Source organism: Sardina pilchardus, chromosome 13, assembly GCF_963854185.1.
Source record: "Sardina pilchardus chromosome 13, fSarPil1.1, whole genome shotgun sequence".
Lineage (NCBI taxonomy): Eukaryota > Metazoa > Chordata > Actinopteri > Clupeiformes > Clupeidae > Sardina > Sardina pilchardus.
In genome coordinates this window covers 15,722,371-15,740,138 of record NC_085006.1, presented here as the reverse complement: position 1 = coordinate 15,740,138, position 17,768 = coordinate 15,722,371, and the positions used below count along the sequence as shown (strand labels likewise).

The 17,768-nt window shown below is 49.3% G+C and overlaps 1 protein-coding gene across 1 annotated transcript in view; it reads right to left on the bottom strand.

Moving 5' to 3' along the window:
- The window catches only part of dync2h1 (dynein cytoplasmic 2 heavy chain 1), a 135,490-nt gene that overhangs the window by 69,113 nt on the left and 48,609 nt on the right, over nt 1-17,768 (bottom strand). Inside the window, exons 50-62 of the mRNA XM_062551939.1 lie at nt 16,897-17,039; nt 16,193-16,268; nt 14,644-14,810; nt 13,840-13,977; nt 10,485-10,598; nt 9,758-9,918; nt 8,472-8,595; nt 7,876-7,997; nt 7,388-7,474; nt 6,866-6,992; nt 3,664-3,805; nt 3,067-3,176; nt 1,835-1,855 (exon numbers count right to left, since the gene is read on the bottom strand). Coding sequence (XP_062407923.1) covers nt 1,835-1,855; nt 3,067-3,176; nt 3,664-3,805; nt 6,866-6,992; nt 7,388-7,474; nt 7,876-7,997; nt 8,472-8,595; nt 9,758-9,918; nt 10,485-10,598; nt 13,840-13,977; nt 14,644-14,810; nt 16,193-16,268; nt 16,897-17,039 — 1,532 coding nt within the window. The remainder of the gene's footprint in view (nt 1-1,834; nt 1,856-3,066; nt 3,177-3,663; nt 3,806-6,865; nt 6,993-7,387; nt 7,475-7,875; nt 7,998-8,471; nt 8,596-9,757; nt 9,919-10,484; nt 10,599-13,839; nt 13,978-14,643; nt 14,811-16,192; nt 16,269-16,896; nt 17,040-17,768) is intronic.

The following is a 17,768-nucleotide window of genomic DNA, read 5'->3' as shown; positions in this document are numbered from 1 at the left end:
TACATTGTGCACGCAAACACCAACAATACACTGACCGTTCTTACTTTCACTTCCTGGTCCCGCATCACATTGTTTCCCCAAGAAACACGAGCACAATGGCTCTGGCTATTTTATTCTCTGTTTGGGACAGAGGAAAGTGTTCATTTGGCCAGGGGGTGCTATTGTTGCAATATAAATAGATATTTTGTATTTGACATGTAATTATTATTTAATTATTACTATATTAGAATGTTATTATTATATATATGCAAATATGGTGAATTATGCTCCATGTATGTTTGTAATTTCTATGTAATGTCTGTTAAAGTATTATATAGTATAAATTACCCTGTTATATTGGTATTGACCAATTAGAGGTGATAGATGGCTTTATTTAAAGCGAGGGATTTCTTCCCTCTGGGTGGGAGACTGTTGTATCAGCTTGCTGAGAGGTTGGAACAGCGTGTAACTGAGTGTCAGAATTGTGCTACAAATATTGAGAAACCGGTTGGTTGATTTTTGTTTATTTTTTCGGAAAAGTATTTTTGTTGGCATTGCCTGGAACACGTTTTTTATAGCACTGTAAATAAATTCGCACTCTTCACTACAATCCACGTTTGCTGTTGGCTGTCTTCACCTCATCACCCTCAAACCTCAGTGTGTCTTGTCGCCACTATCCTGTGTGGACTTGGGCAGCAAGGCCCATTTTTCACAGGAACACAACAGGACTTTTCAACTAGCCGAAAGGTGGAAATGTACAAAGAGTTCTCAAAACTTCCTGTGCAATCACAAACACAAAGTAAGACACAAGCACACAAATGCAGAGACACTCAAAAAGAGAGTAAAAAGCAAAGTGGGAGAAACGTTTTGGCTGTGTCTCGAATCACCTACTTTCCTACTTCAAATACTAACAGAAGTTTATGCATATAGTGTAGATATTGGGACAATACTAACCATTGAAAAGTAGGAAGGAAGCACTTAGTGCAAACTAGACGTGTACAGACAGAAGTATGCAGTTTGAGACACAGCGTATGTCTTTCATTTCTAACCGTGGACAAACAAATCACTCAACTTATTTCAGTATTGAAAATTCTGAAAAATCTAACATTTAAAGGCACTCTAAGCGATGCTGGGTAACGTCACTTCTGTTGATATTCAAACAAACTCTCCCATGCAATTGAAACTCTCTTAAATGTGCATTTAGTCAATGATTTGCTGGAACAGTTTGTTATGTTTTTATGGCCCAGGTTGTTTTTGTTGCTGTTTTTGGGGCCTGGACACAGGACACAGACAGCTAGCGGATGGTGAGGTGATGTTTGCTGTAAGTGACAAAAAAAGGTTTTACTCTAAAAAAATCGCTTAGAGACATCGCTTAGAGCACCTTTAACTACAGCACATTTAAAGAAGCAGTCAGTGATTGCTCAGGAAGTCGCTTTCGTTTATGTTTAGCAGACACTTTTGCTCAAAACAACATAATTCACATTTTAACCAAGGACCAAATGAAACACACTAGAGAGATAACTCTCCCCTCCCTTCAGTATCCCCAGAGAAACAGGGTTTCGTTTTAGTCTGGGGAACAGGCTGCTCCCACTTTGCTTCCAATTTTCGGAACTACGGCTACCCACAGAGACCATTTTTTTACAGTGTACAGGATCATGAGCAGTTGACCTCTGAATTGCATACAATCGCTGACTGCATCTTTAAGTTTTAGCTCGTTGCTTTAGTCCCCTTATGTGCATTAAGGTGAGTGCTCTTGAGGTGAGTCCAGGTGAGTGTGGAGCCGCAGGAGGGTGAGGGAGGTGAGGTGAGGGTGAGAGGGGTGTGAAGGAGCAGTGGATGGGGAGAGAGGTCTTACCCGTGAGCTCAGCCCAGTGATCTTTAATGCAGCAATGAGAGGGGATACACAACCAGAAACACAGCTGATGGTGAGTGATGGATCAATCAAATGCATAATGGAGACGCACGCATGCACGCACGCACGCACACAAACATATACACTGCAGACACACACACATATACACACACACACACACACTTTTTTCGGCAATATATATCCAAGCAGGCCACTACTTTGGGAGCAGTGCATGAGTACAAGTGACCATCACACCACAGGGAAGAGCACTGAGTGGACGGACGCTGGAAGCCAGAAACGGATGCAGACACACAGGCAACACAATGACAAAAACACACACAGCACACAGCAGATGGTGGGGAAAAGATTCTCACAATGTAAACCCTATCCGCACACACACACACACACACACACACACACACATAAACACACACACACACACATACACACACAGACACACACAAAAAGCCTGCAGACCCACAGCGAAGACCACCCAGGCGTAGATGGGCGAGTGGTGAGTGGGGTGGACAGGAGAAGAGGAGGGGGCTGAAATAAAGGCCGTGCCAGTGCAGAGTGTGTGTGTGTGTGTGTGTGTGTGTGTGTGTGAGAGAGGGAGTGAGTGTGAGTGTGTGAGGCCTGGGCACTGCCTCTCTGGAGGTCATTCAGAGGACAGGCCGGAGCGTGCCAACGCCCAACACGACTCGCCAGCTCACTGGCATGGCCAACGGAAAAGAGGGACTGTGCTGTACTGCACCGGCTAGAGATGTAGTGTTTATATGAGAAACTAGAGAGAGAGAGGGAGAGAGAGAGAGAGAGAGAGAGAAAGAGGGAGAGGGAGAGGGAGAGAGATGGATAGAGAGAGAGAGAAAGAGAGAGAGAGGGGAGTGATGGAGAGGGTGATGAATGAAGTGAGTGAGGGAGAGAGAAGCGAGCGAGACGAGTGAAGAGAGGGAGACAGCAAGAGAATGTGTGTGACTGAGTGGCAAAGCTAACGTTATGTTGATAGAGAGAGTCAAACAACTGTGGCAGTAACCACTGCACTCTCAGTAGACAGCCAAGTGTGTGTGTGCCTCTGTGTGTGTGTGTGTGTGTGTGTGTGTGTGACAGACAAAAAACAGAGAGCGAGAGAGAGAATGTGTGTAAGCATGAGTACATGTGTATATATGTGTCTGTGTGACTGTGACTGCGGCTGGGTGTGTGTGTGTGTGTGTGTGTGTGTGTGTGTGTGTACACACCTGCAGTATAACAAGCGCGTTTTCCATGGACAGGTCATCAGAGGGCAGTCCCTCACCCTTCCAGATCAGCTGCTCACTCTCGGTGCACAGGAAGTGACGCAGGTCAAACTCTACAACAACACACAGCAACCACCAGCCAATCAGCTGAGAGAGAACTACAACATACCACAACACACCATACAAAATCCCATCAAATGACAAATGACATCAGTCAGATGGTATGTGCTTGTCTGTGTATGTGAGTGTGTGTGTGTGGGGGGGGGGCGGGTTGTGTGTGTGTGTGTGTGTGTGTGTGTGCTTATGTTTGTGAGTGAGTGAGAGTGTGTGTCTGTGTGTGTGTGTGTGTGTGTGAGTGTGTGTGCTTATTTGTGTGTGTATGTGTCTTGATGTGTGTGCATGTGTCTTCAAGCGTGTGTGTATATGTGTGTGTGTATATGTGTGTGTGTGTGTGTGTGTGTGTGTGTGTGTGTGTGTGTGTGTGTGTACTTATTTGAGTGTGTATGTGTCTTGACATGTGTGCAAGTGTGTGTGTGTTTGTTTATGCGTGTGTGTGTGTGTGTGTGTGTGTGTGTGTGTGTGTGTGCGTGTTGCCATTACTCTGCAGTCCTGAAGACTCCATCCAAGCCTGCAGGCTGAGCCTCCTCTGATCCTCTGGAGCTGCTGACAGGTAGGTGATGAAGGCCGCCGCCAGCTGAGCCCGCTTGGGCAGGGTGGCCAACTCCTCCGTGATCTCTGCCACCTACACACACACACACACACACACACACACCACACACACACACACACGCACACGCACACGCACACGCACACGCACACACACATATTAAGCAGCACATTATGCATGTTTCCTGCCAGACCTAAGACAAATATAGCGGTAAAACATATGAAGCACGGCTCGGATTACCATATTTATTGCTCACTCACATTTGCGATTCAAAGATGTTCGCTGGAGAGACAACTCCGAACAGGGTTCAGAAGCACCCTGAACAAACAGGTCAGCAATAAAAATAGACAACCCACTACCCCTTTGGCCTCACAATCACATATAGCCTGAATCTGTAGCTGAGCAAGACACTTTAGATAAAAGCAGATGCACTCGGACACAACTGGACGCAAGAGAATACATGAATAAATGTATGAAGGATAGTGCTTTCTGAAACACACACACACACACACACGACGCACACAAGCACATATGCGCACACAGTCACACACACACTTCAATCCCATTGTTGGCCCAACAACATCGCATATACATACAAAAACAAATGCACATTAAGACAAGCCTTTGGCTTGCGCCGAGCTTCAAGCATTTCATCTCAGCCACTTACGGTATGGAGCCGATGCTTATCCACAACACACTGCACATAATCGCAGCACAATGAGTGTGGCTTCTATTGACACACACTCTCCCATAGGCAGTTAATGTAAACACGGGAACAATGGCATTCATCACCCGCAGAATACAAACACCATAAAACACACATAAACCCCTCAATACATAATACACTTTCAGTCACCTCAGTCAATGTATGTAAACACACACACACACACACACACACACACACACACACACACACACACACACACACACACACACACACACAGACACACACACACACACACACACACACACAGAACACAAATAGGGAGAAAAGGAGGGCAGTAAGTGACCTCATACAAAACAAATCTCTCCCATAAACACGCACGCACGCACACACACACACACACACACACACACACACACACACACACACACACGCACACACTTCTGTGCACTGAGAATACTGTGTGTTCAGTGTAAATACGCTACTGTGCTTCCTCAGGTATGTCTAATACCGGAACCACAGTGGTCGTTGTCGCCTGTCTCCCTGGCTGTGAGACTTCTTCATTAATGTCCCTGGCCCAGAAATGGCCCCATTTTACGTCTGGAGGAGTCCAGGTGGCCCTTACCGGGCGCCACGCTGACGCCCTGGCACTGTCTGCGCCTGGCGGCCCGATGCCAGCCCGGTGGCATCTGTGGCATGTTAAGACAAAACGCCCGGCGCCCGCGGTCAATCTGCCGGCGCCGCGGAGGCCAATCGGGGGCGCGGCGCTCGCGAGGAATGCCCCGTGAAGAGGTGGCGCGGCCCGTGCCGCGTGGCGGATACCGCCCCCCACAGAGCAGCCACACGCAGCTGGGCAATTACCTGCACTTAGCTTCATTTACCTCTCAGAGGGCCTCGGCAGAGGCCACATTAAGAAGATGTAGGAGTATGTGTGTGTGTGCGTGTGTGTGTGTGTGTGTGTGCGTGTGTGTGTCTATGTGAGAGAGAGTAAGAGAGACTGTGTGTGTGTGTGAGAGAGAGAGAGAGAGACTGTGTGTGTGTGTCTGTGTGTCTGTGTGTGTGTGTGTGTGTGTGTGTGTGTGTGTGTGTGTGTGTGTGTGTGTGTGTGTGTGTGTGTGAGAGAGAGAGAGAGAGAGAGAGAGACTGTGTGTGTGTGTGTGTGTGTGCTCATTACTGCAAATAACATTGGTCTACAAGTGGTGTGTGTGGAGCACAACACCGGGGATGGGAGGCCACCTTTTCCACGGTCCTGTGGGAGCACCACGGCTTCAGCACCACGGACAGCGAACACGGCCGCCAGTCCCAACCAACCTCTCCTCCACATCCTCCATCACTACACTACTGCAGTAACAGCATCAGGAGAGGCACGTCAGCTTTACTGCGCTTCTTCTCTGACTGCCAGAGCACACAGGCCAAAAGGAGTATATTTGACACACAAATCTCCCAATGTCTCTCTGCTGCCGTTAATAATTCTGGCAAGAGATTTTGCCGTGGCAGGTGAAAAACAACTGCACGGGTAGGTGTTTGCTGCTGTCTGTTCCTCTGTACACATTTGCATGTGTACATGTGTGTGTTTGTGTGTGGTCCGTATGTGTGTGTGTGTGTGTGTGTGTGTGTGTGAGCTGCAGGTAAATTGGTCCCCAGCGGCGAGCTGGGCGGGAGCGGCGGGGAGATTGAGAGCTTTAATTAAAGAGGAGACAGATGGAGAGGGGAGCTGCTGGAGGAGCCAGAAGGGGCCAGCAGCCTCAGCAGCAGCAGCAGCAGCACAGCGTCACTCTCATCAGCAGCCACTCTCACCTACACAACACACATACACACGGACATGGACCACACAACAGACATGGGCCACAGACACACACACACACACACACACACAGACTCACAGACACACAGACACACAGACACACAGACACACACACACACACACACACACACACACACACACACACACACACACACAGACACACACACACACACACACACACACACACACACAGACACACACACACAAACCCATACCTACACAAACACACACCCACACCCACACACACATACCCACACACCCCATAGCACTAAATGTACCCATCTCTCTCTACTCTGGCTGTGTCTCCCTCTGTCTCTCTCTACGTCACTTGGCTGCCCAGCTGAGACACAGTGTGCCCTCTGCAACGGACTCTCATATCCGGTGCCAACGCATCCTCTGTGGGTCATAACTCTGCACCACTCCCTATGTCTCCATGAGTCTCGCCTTTCTTCCTCTCTACTCAAGCACAATGGACTAAAACTGAAAACTGACCTACAGTATCCAGGGAATATATCTTATTGTTGTGTGTAGGTGTACAGTAATTCCCCTAAAGGTAGCTCTTGGCTCTTGTCTCTTGTAGGCACGACTCCTTTCTCACACCTGCACAGCCCCAGAGCAGCCCCCCCGCACCACCCCTCCGTCCTTCTCTGTCCGTAGCAGTCCTCACCTGGGCATTCCAGCGCTTGTGCTCCCCGTCCAGCTGATGGATCAGCTTCTCGGCTGCGTCTATCGTCTCCTGGGCTTTGCTCACCTCCGCCTCCAACTTGGCTGCCTCGGTGGTGCGAGTCTGGAACCTGTGTGTGTGTGTGTGTGTGTGTGTAGGAGAGAGAGAGAGAGAGAGAGAGACAGAGAGTGAGAGAGAGAGAGGGAGAGAGAGACATAGAGACAGAGAGACAGAGAAGCAGATAGATCAGATAGCTGAGAATAGTCACATCATGGCACAGTGAGGATTAAGGAGACATTAGCGAGGCCTAATGGGCTCTGTGGGTCTTCAGGTAAGCGCGGGCATGATGAAACGGGAGCTTTGCTCAGGCTCAGGGGGGCACAGAGCTTACTCCTCTGTCAGGAAAACACCTGCATGGGATCTGAACAGAGCACGGGGTGCTCAGGCGGCCTTGGAGGATGAGGAAGAGGCAGGGAGAGGAAGGGCTAAGAGGGGGCAGTGTCCGGGGGGAGGACCGGGACTTACTTCTCCTTCAGCTCGTTCACTTTCTGACCCACGGAGTTCAGCTGCTCCTCCAGCTTGTTCTTGCGGCTCTCCGTCTTACGCAGATTGCTGACCAGAGAGAAGAGGGCAGTGGATCAGCGCTCAAGTTCAATATCAACCACATTTGCTATAGCATACAGTATTATCATACACAGTGGTCATTCAATGGGATTATTCTACAGTGGTCATTCAATGGGATTTTTTTACAGTGGTCATTCAATGGGATTTTTAAAGTGGTCATTCAATGTGAGTTTTAAAGTGGTCATTCAAGAGCTTAATGAATAGAGTATATGGACGTGTATGAGACGTTTTCATGGTCACCAAAGAAGGGTTTTTCAACAAATGAGACAGAAGAGGGCTCAAATAAAAGAAATGCATTTCATAGAACACAGAATGAAGACAGGAAGCCGAGATAGCATTATTATTATTATTACTACTACTATGAGTGGTGCGTAACACAGGTGACTCACTCCATGAGTCCGGCCTGCTCTCTCTCCAGCGGCCCGATCTTCTCCAGCACGTGGGAGTACTGCACGTTGGCCTTCACCCACGCGGCCAGGGGGGCGGCCGCCGCACTCGCACGCTTGGCATTCTGTGGGTCACACACACACACACACGCACACACACACAGGAACATACACACACACACAGGAACACATAAACAAACACAGAAACACACAGACACACACAGGAGCGCACACACACACACACACACACACACACACACACACACACACACACACACACACACACAGGAACACACAAACACATACATGAACACAAAGGAACATGCGCACACACACACACACACACACACAGGAACACACACAGGAACACACACACACACACACACACACACACACACACATAAATAACCACACACAGCGATCCTAAGAGATACCGTGAAACAACTCTCTAAATAACAATAAACCCCAGCCCATGCAAAGTAATACAAACTACAAAGCACAACACAACACCACCCCAAAGCCCCATCACTCATCACCATAAGGGCCACTGAGTCCCAGGCTCATTAGCAGGGGCTCTCTGGCAGGCGCTGCTCTCCCACCTTGGGGTCGAAGGAGGCCTTGTTCCTCTGCAGCAGCTCCTCCACGCTCTGGCGGATCTCGTGGGTGATGTTGCGCGCCTCGAACGTGGCGATGTCCTCCCGAATGCCCCGCTTGGCCAGGAAACTGCGTCACGGGGGGAAGACCGCGGAGGAGGAGGAGGAGGGGGAGGGGGAGGAAGAACACATCTCGTTCATTAAGCGAGCGCTCCCACACATGCCTCCAGTTATTGAAACACAAAAATCCGGTGTTTGATGAGGGGCTTCCTCTCTCTCTCTCTCTCTCTCTCTCTCTCTCTCTCTCTCTCTCTCTCTCTCTCCCTCTCTCTCTCTCTCCCTCTCTCCCTCTCTCCCTCTCTCCCTCTCTCCCTCTCTCCCTCTCTCCCCAACAGTAAACAGTCACTAGCGTCTTTTCTCTCCATTCAATTTAAACCTCTGGCATGGCACAGCGCAGCGCTGCTCTGTGTCTGAACACATCGGCTCATTCACTGACTCATATTGTCTCGGCAGCCTTAGCAGCTAATGACTCACGCGATAGCTAAATGTCCCTATCAAACATGCGCAACAGCAGGTTAGAAAAACAACGAGCACTTTAATCCGCCTAAAACCCTACACGTTACACCGTGCCAGAAGCATATACACACATACATTACACAAACACACACGCACACACACACACAGACATTAACATGTAAACACACATAATATGCATGCGCACATGCATACATAATTATACACATATAAAATATACACGCACAGATGTCTTTTTGTTTCACACTTTGTTGAACTTTGGCTGAACCAAATTTACAGTATACTTTCAACAAAGCCAACTAAAAAAGAAGTCATACAAAAAAAAACGACTAACATGTAAAACAAGACACAGAAATGGTACAGTAGGCGCTTCCTTATGGTACTGCAGGTGCGAGCACTAAGCCTATGCAGTATGCCTCTGTGGTATTGTAGCCTGGGTTTCCCATACTGCCTTGCGCGGTGATTTCTTTCACGCTGCTAAGGCAGTCTGGAAACTAACGCCCCCATTTTCGCCTGATGTTGGAGGCCAATCACAGAACAGGGGAGAAAGCAAGACCATGATGAGCTATGCAGAGACGCATTTGATTGACATCCGTGGCGCCCAATGAACGGATCTGGGCATTTTTTCAAATACGAGAAAATGAATGTCTGGTTGCCAGACCACGTCTCATTTGAGAAGTGGGAGGCGTTAGCCAGGCTAGTGGTATTGACAAACACACAGACAAATCTTCCTTCCATTCCATTAGCATCCTTCTCACCTCTTCATGCTGACCCAGGAAGTGTCAAAAGTACCCATGAGCCTCAGCACGCCCTCCAGGATGTCTCGGATGACGTCGGGGGGCATGCGCAGCGAGCGGATCTCTGACAGAGACTCGGGCTTGATGTTACCCACCGCCCTCTTCGCCTCCTCCACCAGCGGCTACAACACACACACACACACACACACACACACACACACACACACACATCAGCGGGGGCCAACAGAAAACCCCCATCACACATTAACTGGCCTACTCCACTGCATTTCATTTAACAGATCGCAAAAAAAGAGAGAGCTCCATCAATTAATTTACACTCAGCATAGCCGACTAGACGTTCTCCCGTGATTATTCCCCCAAAAACCACAACACAATCGTGAATAAACTACTGTTCTGGTTCTCGCAGCACTAAATAATCCGTCTGGAAAAAGAAAAAGAAAAAGAAAAAGAGAGGAAGTGCTGATGAACTGCAACTGCTCAGTAATTAGAGGAGTCTTTCATCACCGCGGCTGACGCTGCGCTGCTGGGAGTGTGCACTAGGGCTTATCTGCCGTCCAGTGTGTGTGTGTGTGTGTGTGTGTGTGTGTGTGTGTGTGTGTGTGTGTGTGTGTGTGTGTGTGTGTGTGTGTACATATTGAATGTGAATGGGCGCGGGTGTTAAGTCCTCAGCTGTGTGTGTGTGTGGGGGGGGGGGCAGTGTTGGGCGAGAGAGGCGTCCTTGTCACACCTGGACTTCCTTCAGCTCGTCGTCGATCTTCTCTTTGCGCTCCTCGATCTTGGAGACCTCCTGCGCCATCTTGCCTTTGATCTTCTCCATCTCCGTCTTCTGGTCGCTAGCGTTCTGAGGCGGGAACATGCAAAGCAGTTACTCTCAAACACACACATCTCACCTGAACAAACATATATCAGGAGACAATGCACATTTATCACAGGGATCCATTAAATAAGCACACAGAAACAGACTCATTCAGACAGCTCTCTCAATTATCCACCTCTCCCACTGACGTCTGTCTGTCTGTCTGTCTGTCTGTCTGTCTGTCTGTCTGTCTGTCTGTCTGTCTGTCTGTCTGTCTGTCTGTCTGTCTGTCGATAATTGATGTACATTCTGTGCTGGGTTGGGTTTGCTGGGGTTTTTATAGTTTCACATCAAAACAATTGTATTGACGTACACTATAGATTGACTATAGATAGATTATAGATTACTCTATAGATTGACTATGAATGGGCTACTCTTATATGTCTACAACTGAAATAGTATCCATTGCATTACAAAAAGAAATCCTGTAGTTGTGTGTGAGTTGGTCCTCTGTAAGTGAAATAATGGCCTATTTTGTTTTGTGCATCTGCAAGATCAACAAGCTGTCGCCGGTTGGCAAGAGCATGTGCATTTGAAGGCATCGCTGCCCCCATGAAAACTGCAGTGTGCGAGAGAAAAAGAGGTTGGCACACCCACCACCACTGTGCCACCAGGGAGTGGATGCAGAGCACTGCACACACACTGCACACACACACACGCACACACGCACACACGCACACACGCACACACGCACACACGCACACACGCACAGGCCTGCTGCCTGTCGCACATCAACAAACCTCATAGGAAATACAGCTCTTATCAAAACACGCTCATTCCTGAAGAACTGATCCCAATCAAATGGGGTGTGCTCCTGAGATACATCTCTAGTATCAGTCTGCATCACCAACTTAACTTAAAGAGGCCAAAACTGCATGTCATGACAACAGTCCAATTTGTGTAGAGCCTAGATTCCCCTCACCAGTAGTTAAACATGATGCTGAATAGGCCATCTGAAAGGTCCATGTCTCTGCTACGTCATGAAATCTTTACTGCACGTCTCTATGAGATCCTTTGTACAACAAGCCAAGCAACTCAGGCAGGGTATTAAAAAGTTACCAAAGGGACAGAACTCCTCTCACCTCAACTCTTAATTCTCAGCACTCCCTCCACCGAAATAAAAGGCGAGGTTTCACAGGAGCACCCGCTAATGAGGGGTAGAACTCTGTGCTCAACAATAACACACACACACACACACACACACACACACACAGAGACACACACAGAGAGAGAGAGAGAGAGAGAGAGAGAGAGAGACACACACACACACCAAATCAAGCAAAAGTTGTGAGTGAGCAGCAAGCTCTAGAGAATATTGGAGGCAGGGGGTTGGCCTGGTGGCCCGGGAAAAAGTTATTTTAAGGGAAAAGTTTGGGGAAGAGAGTCGTTTGAGAGAGAAGCACCACCGGCGCTGGGGAGAGGTCCCACTGCTCCACACACTTCAAAAGGAACAAACAGTCGCGCTCTCCTCCTGACAAACTAGTCTGCAATGCAAAACACCGAGGCTAGGAGGCAAAGTGTATGTGTGTGTGTGTGTGTGTGTGTGTGTGTGTGTGTGTGTGTGTGTGTGTGTGTGTGTGTAATTCCGTAAGTTAACATATCTCTCAGACATACACATACACAGTGTCTCTCTCTCACACACACACACACACACACACACACACACACACACACGTGTGTTCTAACGCGCTCCCTCCAGTGTAGATACGGAGGGGCTCAGTGGTGGAGTAATGGCCCTGCAATAGCAGTAATAGCCCAGATGATGGGTCTGCCCTCGTCCACTAACGAGACATAATGTCCCCAGCACTGCTGCTGCCGCCAGCCTGTGTGTGACCTTAAACTCAGGACAGCGCCGAACGTGCCGCAGTTACGCGGGACACGGGCCGCCGCCGCCGCTCAGGATTATGGGTAGGAACGGCGCCGCGGTGTCACAGGCGATGATCGGGTGTTAATGGGGGAGCAACGGCAGCTGTCCATGTGAGTGGACCGGGGCGGCGGAGAGTGTGTAAATTGGGCAGTCAGAGGCAAACAGCTCCCATCAGAACGGGCTAACAGCAGGAGTCAGGGGGTTAACGTCAGACAGCAACACACACACATACAGAAAGGTCTACACACACACACACAAACACACACACACACACACACACACGCACACACACACGCACCCTCTCAAATATATGCACACACGGAGGTATGTACATACACAGACACACACAGACACACACAGACACACACACACACAGACACAGACACACAGACACACACACACACACACACACACACACACACACACACACACACACACACACACACACACACACACACACACACACACACACACACACACACACACACACACACACACACACACACACACACACACACACACACACACACACACACACACACATACACACATACACTAACAGGATGACATTAAGCCAAGAGTGTAAACACGCACAGGATGCCTGCTGCCAAGCATATATAGGAATGTCATTACATATGCAAGGCAAACAAAGTGAACATAGACAGAACATACACATATGTGTTTGAGCGTGTATGCATACACACATACACACACATGCAAGCACACACCAGTGTACACATACATACACACACACACAGTGATAAAGAGAGCCAGCTGTGGAAATGGGGGTCATTAAACATTAAAACTGGCAGCAGCTGCTGCACCTGTCAGATGACTGAGCCAGTGTGACAGACAGAGAGAGAGGGAGAGAGGGAGAGAGAGAGAGAGGGAGAGAGAGAGGGGGAGAGAGGGAGAGAGTGAGAGAGAGAGAGAGAGAGAGGGAGAGGGAGAGGGAGAGGGAGAGGGGGAGAGAGAGAGAGAGAGAGAGAGAGAGTGCAGTGTAGCAGCAGGGGCCAGGGGTTTGGTCTGACACACACAAATGCCAGAGCATACCTCAAATACACATGCAATATTCAATACTCACATACACACACACACACACACACACACACTAACAAAGACTGGCCCAGAGGCCCACTCACTCACTCGCTCGCTCACTCACTCACTCACTCACTCACTGAAACTCACGCACTCACACCCACACCCACACATGCATGTTCATACAGCTCTTGGTCACAGTTTGTGCGGGTGAGAGGTTGGGGTGGTTGTGAACTCTGTATGTGTGCGTGTGTGAGGGTGCATGTGTGTGTGTGCACGCATGTATGTGTGTGTGTGTGTGTGTGTGTGTGTGTGGTCTACCTGCATGGACACCGTGATCTCCTGCAGCGCTGCGTCAGCCTCGGCTTGCTTGGTCCTCAGGAGGGTGCTCTGCTCCGCCGCCCGCCCCTTCAGCTCGTCCACCAATGCCTTCGCTTCGTTCAGCTTGGCCACGCCCGCCTACAAAACCAGTCACAGTGAGTGAGAGAGATGGAGAGAGAGAAGAGCAGGCTTAGAGGACAACCATCTCACAAGTGCCCGAGGTCAGTATGTTTATATAACTGACCTTAAAGGTGCTGGCATGCCCAGGTATTCTAATAAATCCCCAGCGCCACCCAGCACCAATCATAAGATCAGTGAGCGCGTTTACATTACGTTTACGTTACGTTTACATTACGTTTACCTGTACGTTTACCTGTACCTTTACCTTTACCTTTAAAAAAAGATTATTATCGGGTGTTGTAGTTATCTGGTTATCTGGTGCTCATGAAAATGGAATAAACCGATATTCATTATGAGTTTACTGCTGTTAGCGGTTTATGAAAAAATCTGTTTAACACACCTTGGTTTCAGTCAAGATTTTAATTTCTTCGAAACATGCATACACCTTCAACGGATTATTCCAGTTACCCGATCATTGCCAGTAATTGTCATTTTGGTGTGCATGTAAATGTGCTCACTGTCAAAAAGGTCTGCATGGCTTTTTTTCCCCAAGAAGAAAGTTCAGAAAGTGTCCAACGTAATATTACAGCTCAAAAACAGAAGGAGCAAATCTCTATATAAGAAACTCAACACGCTGCCCTTCTTCTGAGAGCCTGTGTGTGTGGGGCCGGTGGTCTTCCGTACCTGTAGGTGGCACTGTCTCTGGGTGAGCGCGGCCTGCTTGCTGCTGTGGATGGAGCTGTAGACGCGCAGGAAGGACATGTACTGGCTGGGCGTGGCGCCGTACTCGCGGCACGACTCGTGGATCTGCAGGAAGGAGCGCGACAAGTCGCCCTGGCTCGCCGACGCCGCTGTGGATATAAATCATCCATAAGACATCAGGATGAGACAGACAGAGTAGGAGTAGACAGAGTTGGAGTGTGTGTGTGTGTGTGCGTGTGTGTGTGTGTGTGTGTGTGCGTTTGTGTAGCAGAGTGATATTCATAAAGGTTGATAAAATAAACAGATTTGACAATAAATCTCCTGTGACAGTGTGTGTGTGTGTGTGTGTGTGTGTGTGTGTGTGTGTGTGTGTGTGTGTGCCTACACCAGCTCAGGCTGCAGAAGAAGAAGAAGGGCAGGTATTCCCTATGTGTGTGTGTGTGTGTGTGTGTAGGTGTGTGAGTGTAGGTGCACGAGTGTTTGTGTGGCAGTGATATTCATAACGGTTGATAAAATAATAAGATTTGACAATAAATCTCTAGCGACAGCGTGCATGTGTGTGTGTGTGTGTGTGTGTGTGTGTGTGTGTGTGTGTGTGTGTGTGTGTGTGAGTGTGAGGCTGCACCAGCTCAGGAGTTACAGCCCTACAAATCTCCTCCCAAAGCCTTGAGCGGCAGGTGTGGGCGGGGGTGACCACACAAGGTGAAAATGAGCCGCCCGCAGCCCTCCCTCCCCAGGACATATATCCTGGACGGCAGCACGCCGAAGCGGGGAGCTGTGTGTGTGTGTGTGTGTATGTGAGGGGGGAGCACGGAGCTGTGTGTGTGTGTGTGTGTGTGTGTGTGTGTGTGTGTGTGTGTGCGGGGAGTGGGGAGCTGTGTGTGTGTGTGTGTGTGAGGGGAGAGCACGGAGCTGTGTGTGTGTGTGTGTGTGTGTGCGGGGAGTGGGGAGCTGTGTGTGTGTGTGTGTGTGCGGGGAGTGCGAGCTGTGTGTGTGTGTGTGTGTGCGGGGAGAGGGGCACTTCAGGGCTCCTTCAGGGTGATATACGGAGTGACATAAAGCTGCCAGGCAGGCAGGCAGGAGGGAGGAGGTGCAGGCCTCACCTGGCTCCATAAACATCCCCCCCGACACCACAACCACGCTCGGGCCAGCACAAGGGCGCTGACCAGGGGGGCTTCATGTACACCAACCCACCAGTTTCTCACTCACACACACACTATCACACACACACACACAGTCACACACACACACAATCACACAAATCCAGACACACAGTCATATAATGCATGACTTCATATACATACCAAGGTTCATTCTAACACACACACACACACACACACACACACACACACACACACACACACACACACACACACACACACACACACACACACACACACACACACACACACACACACACACACACACACACACACACACACACACACACACACACACACAACACACACACACAACACACACACACACACACACACACACACACACACACACACACACACACAGGTCATACCTGCCCTCTTCTTCTTGTCACTTCGGTCAGAGCTGTCCTCCTCCCCAGAGATCTGGGCCAGCAGCATATCAGGGACCTGATCAGAGAGGCAGAGACAGAGAGAAAAATGCCTCCTGACATTTAGCCCGTGTGGACCCCATAAAACCACTTCATTACGGCGCCACCGTAAATCACCGCACACACTGGCTTGGCACTGGGTATTGATAAGACTGAGGAGGAGGAGGAGGAGGAGGAGGAGGAGGAGGAGGAGGAGGAGGAGGAGGAGGAGGTCTCTCACTCTCCTCCCTGACTACCTGTCACACAGCTGCCTCACAGACACCTCCCATCATGGCCCTCCCTGTGCTTCCCCCCATTATAGAAGGGTCACGCTGGATGATAACACGGCTATCTCCCTTTCTTGCTTCTTGCTTGCCAAGGCATGTGTCACTATCATTTATTTGTTTGTGAAAGTATGTCTCTCAAACCTTGACTCGACTCGAACCTGGGTCCCCATGGGCACTCGATTCCCGCCCCGTGGTCCTTTCCGGATCCCACCCCTACTCTCTCTCCCATTCACTTCCTGTCACTCTCCACTGTCTGTTATGAAAGGCATACAAAAGCCCCCAAAAATGACAAACGCTTCCTTTTTTTTTAGGTTTGTTATGGCATGTCTTTTAAACCTTTTTTTCCTGTTTGCTAAGACATGTCTCTCTAAGGTGTGCTACCTTCTTCATGCTGCTCTCGGACCAGCCCTCCATCCACTGCACGGAGCACTTGCGGTAGAGCGCCGGGTTGCTCTCGCAGTTGATGGTGAAGTTGGTGTTGGTACAGTCCATGATGAGCACCATGTGCAGGTTCTGCTGAATCCCTGTACAGAACAGAAGAAGGAGGCCAGGATCACAGACACAGACACACACACACACACACACACACAGACACGCAGACACACAGACAAACACACACACACACACACATACACACACGAGAGAGAGAGAGAGAGAGAGAGAGAGAGAGAGCCACGATGAGACCACAAAATGCAGGTTGAGAGATATCAAAACACTGCAGTCCGTACAAAATGTCTACGAGGGAAGACAGTGTCCTGCATTGTAAGGAAGAAGAGAGTATGGGAGGGAGAGAGGGAAGGGGGGATGAGAATAGAGGGATATCTAGATGAATGGAAGAGTATCCCCGGGAGGACCGGCGGTGCGCTTCAACAGAAACTAAGGCACTGATCCTTCACTACACGATCCATCCACATTTTGGGTGCTTCCAGCTGGTCTGAAAGACACACAGCGCACTCTCCAACTTAATAAAGCATTATATGTGTGTGCGCGCACAGACACACACACACACACACACACACACTCACACACTCACACACTCACACACTCACACACTCACACAGACACACAGACACACAGACACACACACACACACAGACACACACACACACACAGACACACACACACACACACACACACACACACACACACACACACACACACACACACACAGACACACACGCACGCACACAGACACACATGAAGCAGAGTTTGCTCAGGGCCTAATGCTCTGTGTCTAATGACAGAGCTGTGGC